A 15,887-nucleotide genomic window follows, 5' to 3' on the forward strand; every position below is an offset into this window, starting at 1 on the left:
AAGCCTTAAAGTACAAGCCATTAGGAAAAAGAAAACCAGGACGTCCTCTTAAATGATTCAACGATGACTTCTAAGGCCGGAACAGGCCATGCTAGGCCTAAATCCTTGATACGTATGATGATGACTATTAAATACTTCCTCCTATTGTATACAGGAAGTATTAATACTTAATACTTCCTGTATACAATCCATTAAGCCTCCAATATGATGTCCTCACAGCACTTAAGCCTCTTCACATGGAGATAATGTACACTCTTGTCACACACCTGACTTAACATCAAACCATCTTCCTATGCTTCCTTCAGTTCTAGCTGCTGATTTACAACTCAAATAGGGACTATGTTCTTAACATAATATCCTATTTACACCATACAACTGGAGTGTTTTGAACAGCTTCCCTGTTGGCACCTTGTCATATGCTTTTTCCAGATCTACAAAACTTAAATGAAGATCCTTGTTATATTCCCATGATTTCTCAACTCTTTGTCTTAAAGTGAAAATCTGATCCTGACAACCTCTGTTTGGCCTGAACTCAGCGTGTTTCCAAGCTTCTTCTCCACAAGTTTTCTTAGTTGTTTCTTGAGAATACTTGCATAAATCTTACCAGGAACACTCAGTAGAGAAATTCCTCTGTAATTCTCACATTCAGTTATTATTATTATTATTATTATTATTCAGGCCTCCAAGGAGTCAAAAGACTCATCGAGGGAGGTCCTTTCTAAGACATAAAGTCTGTCAAGACTCATCGAGGGGAAGTCCCCCCCTGAGAAACACAAAGTTTATCATACCACTCCTTAAACCCACTGACCGTTCTCGCTCCCACCACTCCATCAGGCAATGCATTCCACGGCTCAACCACCCTCCACACAAAGAAACCACTCCTTACCCTCTTGCTCACAGTTTCCTTTCGTAACTTCCAGGGATGGCCTCTTGTCATCACTCCTTCCCGCTGATCAACCAAGCGAAAGAACTCCCCAGTGTGAACCCTGTAACCACCTCTCAACAGTTTAAAAGTCTCAATCATATCACCTCTCCTTCTTCTATCCACCAAACTCTGCAGTCCACATTCTCTCAGCCGATCCTCATAACTATCCTTGTACAGTCCTGAAACCATCTTTGTCATCCGTCTTTGTATCCTTTCCACGGTTAATTTATCCCCTTCAAATCCTGGGGACCAAATCTGAGAACAATAGTCCAAGTGTGGTCTGATCAGAGACTTATACAACGGAATGATAACCCTCTTATCTCTGCAGGTCAGTGTCCTTCTCATAATAGCAGCAATCCTCTGTGTTACCTTCACCACCTTTGCAATATGTCCCCTAAACTTCAGGTTTCTATCAATCATCAACCCCAGATCTCTTGTCTCCCCTACTTCCTCCAGTATAACTCCTCCCATAGAGTATGCAGCATCCCATCGATGTTTCCCAAACCTCAAGACCTTACATTTTGCTGCATTAAACTGACACCCCCATTCATTTGCCCATCTATCTAGCTTATTTAAATCCTCTTGCAGGGCTACCACATCTGCACTATTACTAATAATCCTTCCAAGCTTCGCATCATCCGCAAACAACTGAATATCCCCCTGCAATCCACTGGCTATGTCATTGATATAAAGGTTAAACAATATAGGTCCTAGTACTGAGCCCTGTGGGACCCCACTTGTAACCCTCTGCCTCCTGGAAACTGCTCCACCATACACAACTCTCTGATACCTATCAGACAGCCAATCCTGAATCCAGTTGACCAATCTGACATCCAGACCCATGTGCTGCAACTTAAATATCAGCTTATCATGTGGCACCCTGTCAAATGCCTTCGCCAAGTCTAAGAAAATTGCAGTATATGCCTTTCCCTCATCTAATGCTCTTGTAACTTTATTATAAAAGGCTAGCATATTGCTAAAACAAGAGCGTCCTTTCACAAATCCATGTTGATTCTCACAGATAACATTACCCTCATCTGCCCAATGCTGTACACGGTCCCTCACTACTTTCTCCAAGATCTTAACAACTACTGATGACACACAGACTGGCCTATAATTAGACACTTCCAGTCTGTTACCACCCTTATGCAATGGCACTATCTTACCTTCCTTCCATTCCCTGGGCACCTTTGCCAAAGCCAGACTTTCACTGAAAAGCCACGTTAAAGGTATTGTCAATTCCCTAGCACATTCTCTCAAAACTCGTGGCGAAATACCATCCAGTCCCACAGCTTTACTGACATCCAGAGTACTCAGTATCTGAAACACACTCTCCTCCTGTACCTCCAGACCTCGTACCAGTCCTATCCCTCTAGCATTAAAACTGACTCCTCTAGGATGAAATACTCCAATAAAGTGTTCATTGAACAATTCCACTATGTCCTCTGCATCAGTCACTCTATTCCCATTTTTATCCCACAATATCATTCTTCCACAGTCATTTCTCCTCCTACTGGCCACATAGCTAAAAAATTCCCTAGGATTTTCTTTGGATCTTAGGGCCAATCTCCTCTCATATTCCAGTTTCGCTTTCCTTACCACACGAGTCACTCTTCTGGCCTGTGTCTTATATTCCTCATGCATCTCTTCACCTGTCTCCTTATATCTCTTCCATAGCCTCTTTTTCGCATGCAATTCCTGTTTAATATTGTTTGTCATCCACTTTACTCCAAATTGCGCCCTCTTCTTCACTCGTGGTATATACAACTTACCATTGCTGATAACAAATATTCTTTCACAATTTCCCACGCACTGGTGATATCCTGGCCTTCCAATTCCTCCCTCCATGAAACTTCCCGAAGTTGACGTCTAAGACTATTATAATCACCTGCCTTATAATTCCACATAAGTTCCCGTCTCTTTGATACTCCTGCATGTCTATTCATTTTCCAAGTCAAAACCATATGGTCACTCTCTCCAACTGGTGGGAGAGACGTCAACTCAGTTATTATCAACTCTTCTGATGCTATAACCAAATCCAAAATTTTTGAACCTCTTGTTCCCTCTGTTACATGTTGCCTAAGACATTTGTCCCTCAAGAATTCTAGAAATTCCATTCCCCTATTGTTACATGCATCTTCCTCTCTCCAATTTATACTACTGAAGTTAAAATCTCCCATAACAATCATTCTTCTTGCACTTGCCAAACTTAGCTGTCTAAACATCTCCTGGTCCCCATCCTCTGTGCTCCTGGGTCTGTAGCAACACCCCACTAAATATCCTGTCTTGCCTACCTCTACCTCACACCATACGCTCTCAAAATCATTTGTCTCACTACCTTCCAAATTCTCCACTCTTAGAGGACATAGGTCATCACTTATCATAAGCAGCACCCCACCACCACGCTTTCCCCTCCTATCCTGGCGAAAAATGCTATACCCAGTGACTTCTATTCCTGTTTTTATATCCTCTTCTGTCAACCACGTCTCAGTGATCGCAATAATTTTTGGCCAGGCTGATGCTATCTGCGCCACCAATTCCTCTCCCTTATTCCGGATACTCCTGGCATTAGTATACAGCATATAAATGCCATTGTTTCTATACCCAGCATTATCCCTTCTAGACTCCACTGGGCTCAGTCTTACCTGACATTGTCTCCCTTCTCCCAAGTATCCATTCCCACAAGAGGCCACCCCTGCTATCATCCTCCCTGGGACACACTGACTCGTTCAGAACAGCAATCTCTCCAGATGCCTACGTCCTTCCTCATTCAAATGCAAACGGTCTCTCGCAAACAACTCCTCTCTTTCCTCAAACGCACTCCAAGCATCCACATATACCAGTCCTCTCTTGTCACACATTCTCGCTATTATGCCATTCAATATCACCGCTCTTCTGCTCAGCTCATCATTATCATACCTAGGCAACACGCACACTATTTTTCCTCTCTCTGTCTTCTTCCGTACAGTCTCAAGCAAAAATCTCATATCTCTCGCTGCCCGACTTACATTACCACTCAAGTCATTCGTTCCTACCATCACAATCATCTCATCCACCCTTTCACTTCTCTTAATTGCCATAGCCACCCTTTCTATTGTTCCTCCTGGCAAACACTCCTCACGCATCCTATCCTGAACACCACGGATCATTGAGTCACCATACATTATACCTCTTACCATTCCATCGCTCCTATTGTTTCCATTCTCTCCTCTTCTTTCATTCCCATACCTCTCTCTTCTACTGTTTCCATTCTCTCCTCTTCTAGCACTCCCATACATCTCTCTCATTCCCTCTCTCCTACTGTTTCCATTTTCTCCACTTCTAGCACTTCCATATCCCTCTCTCATTCTGTCTCTCCTACTACTGTTTCCATCCGCTCGTCTTCTAGCATTCCCATACCTCTCTCTCATTCCATCTCTCCTACCGTTTCCATTCTCTCCTCTTCTAGCACTTCCATATCTCTCTCTCATTCCGTCTCTCCTACTGTTTTCATCCTCTCGTCTGCTAGCATTCCCATACCTCTCTCTCATTCCTTCTCTTCTACTGTTTCCAATCTCTCCTCTTCTAGCACCCCCATACCTCTCACTCATACTCCTTAAATTCTCTCTCTCTCCTACTCTGATTCGCCTTGCATTCATCTCTTCCATTCTCCTAATCTTATCTTTCATACTTCTGCTCTCATTCACTAGACATTCCACCTCCTCTTTCAACTCATCTATCTCCCGCTGCAGGTCAGTCACTCTTAATCTAAATTCACTCTCCCAAACAAAACCATCTCCTAAACTTCCACAGTCACTCACACCTTCCACACTATCAACCATTATTTTCTCATTCTCTCCTATCATATTTCCATTTTTATAGATAACTATAGAATAACACACATGCCACAGTAAATAACTTTTTTATTATGTAGATATTTCGTCTTATGTATCATAAGACATCATCAGCACAACTAATGAACAACAGTAGGAATTGAATTCAAAAAAAACAAAAAACAGTAGTACACATGCTTAAATTGAAATCCCTCTATGTATACAGTCACATGTTCATGGATTAAAAACTACTGTGCCGAAATTGAAGTTATTTAAATTAAATTGAAATATAGCAGATAAATTATTGAATACAATTGAGGATAACAATTTCCCACACTTTTGGAATAGTGAGACAATCATTTCGATTAAGATTAGGTCTATGAATTAAGGCTTCGGTGCTTTCAAAAGTCTGAGAAAAATTGTTATTCCCATGTGTCCTCTCCTCCTTCCAAACCATGTTCCCATAGTTGCAGTCCTCCATAATAATTACCTGCCCTCCACTCATTGCGCTTATTTCCTAATTCACACCATCTCTCATCCTTTACATCCCCCTATAGAAGCATCCAACTGTATATTTTGTTCTGCTGCCCACAGCTCACCTTAGATGGCCTCAAATGTGCTATTTTCACTGGCCTGCAGTTGAACTTCTACTTTCTTTGGTTGCAATTCATCAGCTATCATCAATAATACTTCTCCCCCATTCTTCTCTCTCTATCTCTCCTGAAAATACTATAACCTTCACATTCTATCCTGCTAACTGTATCAACTTATGTGAGCTTCCATCATCATCCTTTCAAGGATTTAGGCCCAGTTGCCTGTTCCAGTCGCATTCTATCTTCTCCTGGGTTGTCCTCGATTTCTTTCTCTCCAACTGGGTGGTTTCGGAGTATTTTTTTAGGTAGTCTTGAACTGTCCCTTCTTTTGATATGTTCAATCCACCTCTTTTGGTATTCATATACTTCGTCCAATACTGAGTCTATTTTTAGTTCTTTATGTATTTCTGTGCTTCTTTTGTCCCATAGAGTACAGCCTGCTTTCCTTTGCAGGAATTTCATTTCTCGAGTTTCTATTATTTTTTTTATTCTGCAGTTTTAGGGTTTATGTTCACTTCCTTATAGTAGAGAAGGTCTTGCTTTAGCCAGGATGAAGTAACCAAGCCCAAAACTTCTCTCCCTTATTCCAAATGCTTTTGGCATTAGTGTGCATAAAGTACAAAATCCCATTAGACCCATTGCTGTCCTGATGCTTTATACTAACTATCCCATTCTGGTTTATTACCTGTGGTATTTTATGCACATTCTTATGCTCAATGTCCTTACTGTAATCTGTGTGCCCATTCAACAGCTCCCCACCCCCACAAAAGCTCTTGTTTTTCTCATATTGCACATCCACTTTCACTTTATTTGACAATGCTTGTTCCAGACTCTGAACATCAAATCCATTCAGATGCAAGCCATCCTTCCTGTTGCACACATTCACAATTCCATGTCATTCCCCATGCATAACCTTTGCATTGATTCATCTGCTATTATGGCCCTCCTCAGCTGAACTCTGTCATACTGATGCAACAGACTTGCTATCTTCTCTCTCTCTCTCACTCTTTTATTTTGCTGCTTTTAGTAACTCTTTCATGTCCTCCCTTATACTACTTTACTCCTTTCAAATCATTTGTTCTTCCAGACAAATCAATCAACTATTTTCGCTTTACTTTTTTTTGTGCTCTAATAGCCTCGCTAACATCATTAATCTTTGCACCCAGGAAGCATGATTTTGTCTCTCTCTCTCTATCTCTTGCCAATCACACCTCTTATGATAGAATTGCCATACAACACTCTCCTTAATTTAATTTTTCCTTCTCTCTTAGCCAAACATTCCTTTCGCTTTTCTTGTACTTCTTTTTTTCTGCTATAAGCAGAACCACTTGTCAGAAGTTTCTGCATTTGCTCCAGCTCACACTTCATCCTGTGTATCACTCTGCATAAGTGAGCTATCACCTTCATTACAACCAGCTCTTCATTCTTCGTCATACTATTATTCTTTCAATCATCACTTTCTCTTTTTCTCAGTCATGTCACTTTTAATAGCTCTTTTAATGCCATCTTCTGATACACTATCACACACATTTTCATGCATGTTCTTTGTTCTATCCGCCACTTCAATTTTGTGACCTAACATGCACTTCTGATCCCCGCTTTTGTAGCATCACACTCTCCCACCATCACCACTTTCCAACCAAAGTCCATTTGCTTTAAGTAATGCATACATTTTGCAGACATTGTACTGAACAAAGTTCCTCTGATTGAATTCCTTAAGCAGTGATGCCTCTGATGCCACTGTTCTTCACAGTGGCGTCATGCCAGCTATGTAACATACTGTGTGGAAAGACTATCACATTGTTATAGTATTATTGAAATGTAACAGAACAGTGGTGCAGTTTTTGTCGTTAAAAATACCATAGTTACAAGACTGATCAGTGAAAAATTACAATTCAATTTTTGTATGATATAATTGAATAGGTATAGTATTTTTAGAGAGGACAGAGGGAACATGTTGGTAGGTTGCTAATGACAGCAGAAAAATTCAAGGCCAAAAACAGAAGTTTAACAAGAAGATGGGGAAGGAGAGAACAGTGCATTTAAGGTAATCCAGTTTGAGATAGAGACCAAAAGGGTGAAATACATAGTAGGTTATTATTATTATTATTATTACACCCTCCATGGAGTCTGTCAACTCCATGGAGGGCGTAATAATAATAATGACAATTCTTCATGTAAAAAATCTACTCCTCACACCTTTCTTCACCACACTTACATAACTTCCAGGAATGACCTCTGGTTCTTCCCCTCTCACCTTCTACTCTTTTTATAATCCTTTTTGGATTAATCTGATAAAATCCTCTCACTAACTTAAATGTCTCTATCATATCATCTCTTTTCTTCCTATCCACCAAACTCTGCAATCCGCATTTCTTCTGGTACCAGCCTTGAAGATAATTTGCATAAAGGAAATCCAAAAATTGTAGCACCAGAAATCATTGATCAAGTGCACGATATGGTATTGGATGACCAGCTAGTCAAAGTGCATGAAATTCAAAAGAAGGTGTAGGATATATCTTTTTCATATGCAAAAGAATTGCATATGAAAAAGATTTGCACAAGATGGGTGCTGCACTTGCTCACAGCAGCTCAAAAACGCACTTGCATGAAATCTTCTGCTTGGAGCATTTTAACAAGAATAAAACTAATTTTATGTGTTGATTTATTACTATGGATGAGACTTGGATTCACCATTACACACCAGAATCCAAACAGCAGTCAAAACAGTGGACAGAAGCCAGTTGTTGAACACCAAAGAAGACAAAGTCGATTCCATCAGCAGGAAAGATCATGGCATTGGTGTTTTGGGATGCTAAAGGCATTGAAAAGGGTAAAACAACAACTGGGGAATATCTAATCTTTTAACCAGACTAGACGAAAAAATTCATTAGAAAAGACCCTGTTTGCAGAAGAAAAAAATCATCTTTCATCAGGAGAATGCACCTTCCCACAAAGGTTTTTGGCAATGGGAAAATTAAGGGATCTGCACTATGAATTGTTGGAACATCCACCCTATTCCCCAGATTTGGCTCCCTCTGACTTCTTTCTCTTCCCAAAACTAAAACTCTTCCTAGCTGGTCAGCATTTTTCTTCGAATCAAGAAGTGATAGCAGCTGTAGGGGGTATTTTGCAAATCTTACTGAGAACCACTACAGTGACAGGAGAATGGCACTGGTTCATCACTGGAATAAATGTATGAGTCTTAAGGGAGAATTTGTTAAAAAAATAAAAATAATTTTGAAATTATAAATTTGTTTTTTCATTGTTAGGCCGAGAACTTTTCAGACCACCTTCGTATTATCCTCTTCCTCCTATCCACTAGTCACTGTAAATTGCATCTTCTCAATCATTCTTCATATTCAACATTCCAGAGATCAGAAAATACCTTAGTTGTCTTTGGACCCTTTGCAACATTTCTTCATCCTTTTGAAAACCAGGTGGCCAAATCTGTGCATAGTAGTCAATATGTGACCTAATCCGATCCTTATACAGTGGAACCAGAATCTCCTTATTTTTACAAGTTGGTGTGCTCCACATCATTGCTCCTCTCACCTTCTACTCTTTTTATAATCTCCTCTGGATTAATTTGATAAAATCCTCTCACTAACTTAAAACATCTCTATCATATCACCTTTTATCCTCCTATCCACCAATTTGTTGTGTTGTCCTCACAATTTTGGAAATATATCCTTTAAATTTTAGATCCTTATCTGTCATTACCCCAAGATCTCTTATTTCCTCCACGTTAAATAATATATTCCCACCAGGAATAAATTCTTCATCCAATCTTTTTTTTTTTTTTATTTTGAAAAGAATCTGAAGTGAAAAGATGTCGCAGTGATGGGAATTAGTTAAGTGCTGTTTTAAAAAAGCTGTATACCCAGAGACAGGAAAATAAACCAGCTAAGAGTTGGATGGATATATAGCATTGTTAAGCAGAAGTTGCAGAAAACGTTGTGGAGGATGTATGAGGGTGGTCTGAAAAGCTCTTGGCCTAACAATGAAAAAAAGAATTTATAATTTCAAAATTATTTTTATTTTTCAACATAATCTCCCTTAAGACTAATACATTTATTCCATTGATCCTCCAGTGCCATTATCCTGTCCCTGTGGTGGTTGTCAGTAAGATCTGCAAAATGCCCCTCTACAGCTGCAATTACCTCTTGATTCGAAGAAAAATGCTGACCAGCGAGGAAGAGTTTTAGTTTTGGCAAGAGATAGAAGTCAGAGGGAGTCAAATCTAGTGGAACATCCACCATATTTGGGTGGGTGTTCCAACAATTCATAGTGCAGATCCCTTAATTTTCCCATTGCCAGAAAACCTTTGTGTGCAGGTGCATTGTCCTGATGAAAGATGTTTTTTTTCTTCTGCAAGCTGGATCTTTTCTCACGAATTTTTTCGTTCTAGTTTGATTAAAAGATCAGAATGATATTCACCAGTTATTGTTTTACCCTTCTCAAGATAATTAATAAACAAAATGCCTTCAGCATTCCAAAAAAAATCGGAATGTCGGTTCCATCAGCAGAAAAGGCCAATGCCATCAGCCTTTTCTGCTGATGGAACCGACTTTGTCTTTGGCACTGAACAACCGGTTTTCCTTCCACAATTGTTTTGACTGCTGTTTGGATTCTGGTGTGTAATGGTGAATCCACGCCTCATCCATAGTAATAAATTGACACTGTAAATCAGTTTTATTCTTGTTAAAACGCTCCAAGCACTGTTCAGAGATTTTCCTGAGAGTTTGTTTTCGATCTGCTGTGCACCTATCTTGCGCAAAGCTTTTTCGTATTCGTTTCTTCATGCAAAATATATCCTACATGTTCTTTTGAAATTCCCATAATCTCAGCAATTTCATGCACTTTGACTTGCTGGTCATCCAATACCATATCATGCACTTGCTCAATGATTTCTGGTGTTGTTACATTTTTTGGATGTCCTTCACATTGATCATCTTCAAGGCTGGTACGGCCATGTTTAAACTTGGCAGCCCATTTCTTAATTGTCAAAAACAAAGGAGAAGAGTGTCCATAAACTTTTATGAACTTCAAATGAATTTCTTTTGGTGTAAAACCTTCTTTTACAAAGAATTTTATTACTGCACGATACCCAATTTTATCTATTTCAAGAGATACACACAACACTTTTGCTTTTCAGACAGCTGTATAAAACAACAAACTACTTTATGGAATGGCTTGCAATTTCACATGGATGCTTATCACAGATATACTAACTGAGAAATAAAAATTGTGCTGATAGTTTTTCCATCTATGGTTATGGCTGAGAACATTTGAGACCACCCTTGTACACAGAGGTTAATGTCGGCCTGATTGGTGTATCCGCTCTCCAGCCGAAAGGCTGCGGGTTCAAATCCCACCATGGGTATGGATGTTTGCGATTGTCTGTGAAAATACTAGTGGTGGTGATCGGTGGTAGATGGAAATGACTGTAGATGATAAAGGTAGTTGTATTTCGTGTTAGTTGATGGATTGAGTGGTGGAGACGGAGAATTGTAGAGGAGGTGTCCTCCCTCAATGAGTCTTTGGACTGTCTGGAGGGTGTCACATAAAAAAAAAAAATAATAATAATAATAAAATCTTGCATTTCCAGCATTGAATTGGCATCCCCACTCCTGTGTGCATTCACTAAATCTATTCAAGTTTCTTGTAAGGCCACAACATCTGCTCTATTCCTTATAATTCATCCCAATTTTGTATTATCTGCAAACAACTGAATATCCCCTTATTTATACCTATCAGACAGCCAATCTCCAATCCAATGCGCTAGTCTGGTATCTAACCCCATCCACTCTAGTTTGACTATCAACTTGTCATGTGGTCTAAGTATACTGCTGTGTATCCATCTCCCACATCCAATTTTGGTGTCACCTTATTATAATAAGTAAATAGATTACTAAAATATGAACTCCCTTTAGCAAATCCATACTGTCCAAAGATAATCCCACTGTTTTCAACTCAGTTCTGGATTCTGGTTCTCACCAGCCGCTACAATACTTTAACCACAGCACCTGACACACAGATTGGCATATAATTGATGCTCGAATTCTGTTTCCTGCTTTATAAAGTGGTACAATGTTGCTTTCCTTCTGCTCCTTTGGAACTTGACCCACCTTAAGACTCATATTAAAAAAATATGACAAATATTGCAGATGTATACAAATTAGGGAGTTGACAAATAGAGTCAACTCCCTAACCCATTCCTTCCAAATACATAGTAATATATTATGAAGTCCCACAATCAAGTTTAATTCCTCATATAAGTCTTCCTCACTCACAGCAGTCTGTCTCTTCTCATCATCATCCACTGCTCTCAAACTCTCCATGATGTTACGATCACACGGATGAAAGACTGTTATGAATTACTCATTAAATATCTGAACTATATCCTCTGCAGCAGTTGTCCTTATACCATTTTCTCCAAACAATGCCATTCTACCATAACTTTTTTTCTTTTTTTTTTTTTTTTGCTGTCTACATATCAAAAGAACTCCCTAGGATTTTTTTTTTTTTTTTTTGGCTTCATTAGTTACCTTATGCTCATACTGAATTTTTTGCCACCTTTATCAACCAAGTTACTCTCCTTGCTTGTTCTTTGTATTTCTCACAGAATAGATTATTACCACTCTTCTTATGTTGATTCCATAATGCCTTTTTTTCTCTATATTACATGCTTAATTTCTTCATACATCCATTTCACACCTACCTTATTTAATCTTCTAACCTTTGCAATACATTTAGAGATTGCTTCTGCTAAAGTTCTTGAATATCACTGAAGCAGCATTAATCTCCTTTTCACCCAACTCCTCATTCCATGCTCTGCAGAAGATCCTGTAGGTTTTATTCGAAACATGGCTGCAAGGCCAGATTGACCATAGTGTTGATTGCAGATGTATGATTTGTGTTCTATTAAAAAAAAAGATGGTTGATGATCTATTGGATGGTTGCTGTCTGTCCGAAGTAAGCCAACTTGCAGGAACAGGGTACTCTATATACTCCAGGAACTGAGAGAGGAGAGAGCTGATCTTTGGTAGAATGGATAAGGGTAGTAAGTTTATGGTTGTGCTTAAACACTGTGTGGAGGTTGTACTTTTTTAAGGACAACAAGAGTTAAAAAGTAGAAATTGTGAATCTGTTGCCAAGGTATATGATAGAGGTAAGCTGAGACAAAGAAACATGATTGAAAATGAGTCAGTGCACAGGTTGTTGACTCGTTTTCAGAGGTTGTGCAAGAAGAATAGTACATGCAGACATGTATACAAGGAGATGTGCTTTGCATTATGGGAGATACTAAGACAAGGAGTGATGAGATCTTGGTCCACCTTTACCATCAGTTGCCTCAGTCCTGAAGATACTTCAGGTGCAAACTTTATATGATAAGACATGATAGAAATTTATAAGTTATTAGAGAAGATTTATAGGATTGGCACCAAGGATTTTTTTCAGTACATGACAGGAATGGAGAGGAAAAGGGGTCAACCCCTGGAATTTATGGTGTGTTTAGCATGGTTATTAGACTAGGTTTTTTTTGCTAGGAAGATGGTGAATAGATTGCCAACAGTGGTTGTACACTTCACTGGTGAATGGGCTTATGAAAGGTGTTGTTTGAACAGTAATTAGAGTTGATCTTCTACTACAATGAGTCTTTGACTCCATGGAGACACTTCAGAAACATTAATGTCCTACTGCCTTATTAGCATTAAGTTTACTTAATTCATCATACCTGCTGCTCATTTGTTAATATTACAAGATGAGCATTTTTGGTGCTTTTGCTATGTTATTAGGTAGACAGATTCTACATGATTCATTCTTGATATCTTACACATCTGTTCTGTTTTTCTTGCTTAATGCTTATACATAGACCTATCCTACATTGTAACATGTAGACTTTTTAAAACCAGAGCCAATGGGGCTGGGTAATCCTTATTCATGTAGTCTTCTCTGTCTATATATTACATTTGTTCTGGTGGCCAGTTTACAAGTTAAAAAACTGTGTCACCTTTCTAGAAGACCAATTAACTTACTTTCAGATGTAAAATACTGCATCCGAAATGGGAGTCAAACCCCAGGTCTTTCTGGAAATCTGTCTGAGGTATGGAGGTTTCTACCTTGCACTTAAAAAAAAATTGGAAGAACAATGGTACATTACTCCCTTCGATTGGAATAGGCCTAAGTTTGATTCTCGTCATGACAGGAGGAATCTTTATGTGGACTTTTTCATTCGAAGGTGAGTTACCCAATCTCATATGGAGGTAGCAGGGTTTTTTCTCAAGGAAACTCAGGTTTTTCATTCGTACAAATCAGCCCTTCAGAACACATGCAATTTACAGACAAAAAATACCAGTTGTGGTGGTGGGCAGTAGATGGCGTTGATGGAGATGATTGGTTGTAGAGGTTTGGTGTAGTGGTGGAGATAGTTGTATAGTAGGTGTCCTCCCGCGATGAGTCTTCGGATTTCTTGGAGGTGTCACGAATAATAATAATAATAATACCTAAAAAATTTGAAAATTCACTAACATATTATTATTATTATTAAGCGAGTCTTAATAATAATAATTAGTATTAACCTCCAGGGAGTCAGAGACTCATTGAGGGAGGCCACATACTATACACACCAGCTATCATACTTATTCTTGAATTCATTCACACTGCTTGCACTCACAACATCCAATGGCAATCCATTAAAAAACATATTGTGTTCACTTACAAAACTTTAGGAGGGCAGTTTTATTCTATCAGTGTTTTAACATTTTTTTGTTATAATGGAATCCTTTCTACAGAAAGGTGTATTTTATAATCCCCCCCCCTCCATACTAGAAATGATCAATGTTCGTGCAGCATTGGTCTTTACAGAATGGTATTTTTTATTAATTATTACTCTTTTGTCCCATATTTTTTAGAAATGACATATTAGATGCTTATCTAGCCTTGGATCTCACACTCTATTTAAAGAAAGAAGAAGATTATAGTCCCTGGATTGCTGCTTTAAGGGAGTTCTCCATATTAGATCAGTTATTGCAGGGAACTGAAGATACAGAGAAGCTTGAAGTATGAGATTTTATTATTCTAGTATTACTTCAGTAATGAAAAAATTCCTGTCAAGTAGTTTTACTATTATTGTTATTGTGTTATTTTCTTTGGCATCTCCAAGAAATCAAAGACCCGTTTTGAAACTACAAGCTAGTGATTATTTCATAAATGATTAGGAGCCAGCTTGAAATAATGCTATGTCACAAGAGACTGGAAACTGCATACAAAGGTCCAAAGGTCTACAGACTAAATCAAGTAGGAGATAAATGGATGCATGAGATTATTAAACTGGGAGCCTAAAAAAGTAATTAAAGAGAATTGTGATCAGCAAGCTCACGAGCAGTACAGAGGACTAGAAGGATGATAGCATGTTAGGATTCGATGACCAGTATCAAAATCAGATTACAACAGGAAATTCAGTGAGCAAGCCAAAGGAAATGTCAAAGAATTCTTTTGCTGTGTTGAGAGAAAAAAAAAAAGATTATGGAAGGATAACTTTAATGAGTTAGTGGAAAAGGAGATGGAAAACGCAGAAATAGTTGAAATGTTCAATGATTTCTTTAAGAGGGATGCATAATCCATGGTAGATATAATGAAGACTATTTGTGTGTGAATTAGAGGTCGATAAACTAAAGATATTGTAAAATCTCAAAGTGAATACAGGTATAAGATCGGACAGGATATTGCCTTATGTATTATGAGAAAGTACAAGTGCCTTTGACCAGACTTTTTAATTTCAGTGAGTACTGGCAGTGTCCCAAAAGAGTAAAAAGAGGGCAAGATAGTTCTATTACGTGAATGTGGCTCCAAGACAGAGGTAGCAAATTATAGGCTGATTAGTATCTCAGGATGAGTGTTAAGAGATTTGAAAAGTTGAATAAGGGCTTCTAAAAGTTGGTCAAGGAGCTTCTTTTTGTTCATGTTGATAAATTTCAGAATTCAGGAATAGTTGACTGTGAAATGATATTCTATAGGGTAGCATGGCTTTGTATTTGCCTTAATAATTTGTTCATTTTCTATAATCAAGTGACAGTTGTCACTTGATTATGTAATGTGTGCAGTGGAGTAGAATCAAAAAGGCAGTTGATGTGGTGTGCCACATGGCTCACCATGTCATCTGCCTTCTTCTTGCTGTCTAATTTGTTCTTTAATAATATTGGGAATTCACTATTGTCTGTTACATAGATTAACATGAAGAATTTATGGAGATGCAACATACATGTTAGAATAGTTACTTTACTTATAATTAAGAAAATAACATTCAACATTTTTCTTCACTATAAATGCTGACCACCGTGTAACCTTAAAAGAAAGAATCTACCTAGATTAAATCTGGATAAGGAAATAGTTAATAAAGATGATAAGATCTTACCAACATATATTTATGCCTATATGATCATGATGAGAACAACACATTTTCAGTCTCTCATAAGGAGAATTTCATTGACCACCATCTTCTTCATTTTGACATTTTCACATTAACTCTGCAAAGTGTATTTTGTGTCCAGT

General features: G+C 38.4%; 1 protein-coding gene across 1 annotated transcript in view; it reads left to right on the forward strand.

Moving 5' to 3' along the window:
• The window catches only part of LOC150096378 (glutamyl aminopeptidase-like), a 365,847-nt gene that overhangs the window by 214,290 nt on the left and 135,670 nt on the right, over positions 1–15,887 (forward strand). Inside the window, exon 12 of the mRNA XM_090409047.1 lies at positions 14,249–14,396. Within this exon, the coding sequence (XP_090265173.1) occupies positions 14,249–14,396 (148 nt within the window). The remainder of the gene's footprint in view (positions 1–14,248; positions 14,397–15,887) is intronic.

The sequence above is a fragment of the Typopeltis vanoorti genome, chromosome 19, assembly GCF_054136105.1.
Source record: "Typopeltis vanoorti isolate ZY-2024b chromosome 19, IOZ_Tvanoo_1.0, whole genome shotgun sequence".
Lineage (NCBI taxonomy): Eukaryota > Metazoa > Arthropoda > Arachnida > Uropygi > Thelyphonidae > Typopeltis > Typopeltis vanoorti.